We start from the raw sequence: 862 nt of genomic DNA, 5'->3' as shown, positions 1-862 counted from the left end.
TTTGATCTGAATAATTGAAGAGAGAATTTAAACTAAGGTCCCCTTACCCTCGTTGTTTAGATACATTGTTACTGGCTGCAGGTGACCCCTGTCGCAGACCTAAAATCTTGATGTAATTGGCAGGGACTAGACCAGTGTTTTTCTTGTTAGATGCTAAGAGCCATCCCCGCACATTGGGCTGCTGATTCTTGGGGGCTAAAACAAACATTGGCCAGCACTGGGAAAGGGAAAAATTCTTTTTGGTTTCCAGCCTGAAAATGGGGGAAAATATATTGACAAAAAAATTATTTGCTAGCCTTAGGTGTTTTCCAATCTCAACTGATATACAAGATGGGAAAAAGGGATTACAAAAATTAAAATCCTCTATTTCTGCAAATCTCTTTATTTTGGATTTTTTTAAATAATGCTTCACCACTGGTTTCTGGCCAATCAAATATATGGGAAAATTTCACATTTGTTTAAATTCATTAAAACTGTACTGTATAACAATAACAACTTTATATTCACAAGAAAACCATTAACTACACATTCACACCATTCCTTCCACATGTTACCTGAAAATTATAAGCACCGACAGCAGCATAGTGCTCTCCCTCCCCTGTTACCCAGGCCTTAGTCTTTGACTTGACAGTTGGCGCCAGTGAGGACAAAAGGCGCCAGATAAGATAAGGGCCACAGAAACGACAGCCAAAAACATGACAATTGCCAAGAAGACCTGGAGGCTTTGAGGTCTGCTTCAGTGAGAGGCCCTGCGGGGGACTGAGCCGCACTGCCAGCAGCATGCCAAACGGCTTCCAGATTTGGGTCCTGACTCCTTAGCCCTTGACGAATTATGAAAATAATGGCAAAATATATTAGTGCA

At 41.1% G+C, this 862-nt stretch overlaps 1 protein-coding gene across 1 annotated transcript in view; it reads right to left on the bottom strand.

Annotated features, from left to right (window-relative positions):
- The window catches only part of LOC119591411 (peroxisomal membrane protein PEX13-like), a gene marked incomplete in the record, with an annotated part of 11,375 nt that overhangs the window by 1,735 nt on the left and 8,778 nt on the right, over positions 1-862 (bottom strand). The window contains 5 exon segments of the mRNA XM_037940154.1: positions 49-233; positions 235-251; positions 555-682; positions 685-705; positions 708-821. Of these exon segments, the coding sequence (XP_037796082.1) occupies positions 49-233; positions 235-251; positions 555-682; positions 685-705; positions 708-821 (465 nt within the window).

Source organism: Penaeus monodon, chromosome 28 (genome assembly GCF_015228065.2).
Source record: "Penaeus monodon isolate SGIC_2016 chromosome 28, NSTDA_Pmon_1, whole genome shotgun sequence".
NCBI classification, from domain to species: domain Eukaryota; kingdom Metazoa; phylum Arthropoda; class Malacostraca; order Decapoda; family Penaeidae; genus Penaeus; species Penaeus monodon.
This window is presented reverse-complemented; position numbering and strand designations above follow the sequence as displayed.